Here is a 582-nt window from a genome sequence, read left to right as displayed (position 1 = left end):
CCCCAACGCCCACCCGGCCTCACCTGACCCATCCCTCACGCGCCGTGTCCCTGCCGACCGGAAGTGGACCGGAAGTGGAGGACGGCGCAGAGCGGCAAGAGAGCCGGCCTGCCACGGTGTTTGCCTTGGCAGTCGAGCCGAGCACAAGTGTCTGGTGCGCGACGCCGGACCGGTGGTGCTACTCTTTCGCCGTGGTATCTGATGCGCGAGTTTCCCTAACTGAAACGCTGTGTCTTCTGGTGATTAGTTGGGACTTTTTTCATTCGCAAAACTCATGGCTTCCTCTTTTTCTGTTCTGTTTTTTCGCAGCTTCCTGAGCGTGAAGAAGTGGCTGTTGCGCAAGAAGCACCAGATCGAGCTGGCGCGCAAGCGCGGCTGGAAGGGCTACTGGGTGTGCCTCAAGGGCACCACGCTGCTCTTCTACCCGTGCGACAGCCGCGAGGGCCGCTCCGTCGAGGCGGCGCCCAAGCACCTCATCATCGTGGACGGCGCCATCATGCAGCCCATCCCGGAGCACCCCAAGCGCGACTACATCTTCTGCCTCAGCACCGCGTTCGGCGACGCCTACCTGTTCCAGGTGAG

At 62.2% G+C, this 582-nt stretch overlaps 1 protein-coding gene across 1 annotated transcript in view; it reads left to right on the top strand.

Annotated features, from left to right (window-relative positions):
- LOC113214891 (zinc finger protein 235-like) overlaps positions 1–582 on the top strand; it is a 4,371-nt gene that overhangs the window by 2,210 nt on the left and 1,579 nt on the right. The window contains exon 2 of the mRNA XM_052277396.1: positions 310–577. Within this exon, the coding sequence (XP_052133356.1) occupies positions 310–577 (268 nt within the window). The remainder of the gene's footprint in view (positions 1–309; positions 578–582) is intronic.

The sequence above is a fragment of the Frankliniella occidentalis genome, unplaced genomic scaffold, assembly GCF_000697945.3.
Source record: "Frankliniella occidentalis isolate FOCC.00 unplaced genomic scaffold, Focc_3.1 Scaffold10, whole genome shotgun sequence".
NCBI classification, from domain to species: Eukaryota; Metazoa; Arthropoda; class Insecta; order Thysanoptera; family Thripidae; genus Frankliniella; species Frankliniella occidentalis.
The sequence above is the reverse complement of the archived record's forward strand: the minus strand, read 5'-3'. Positions and strand labels throughout refer to the sequence as shown.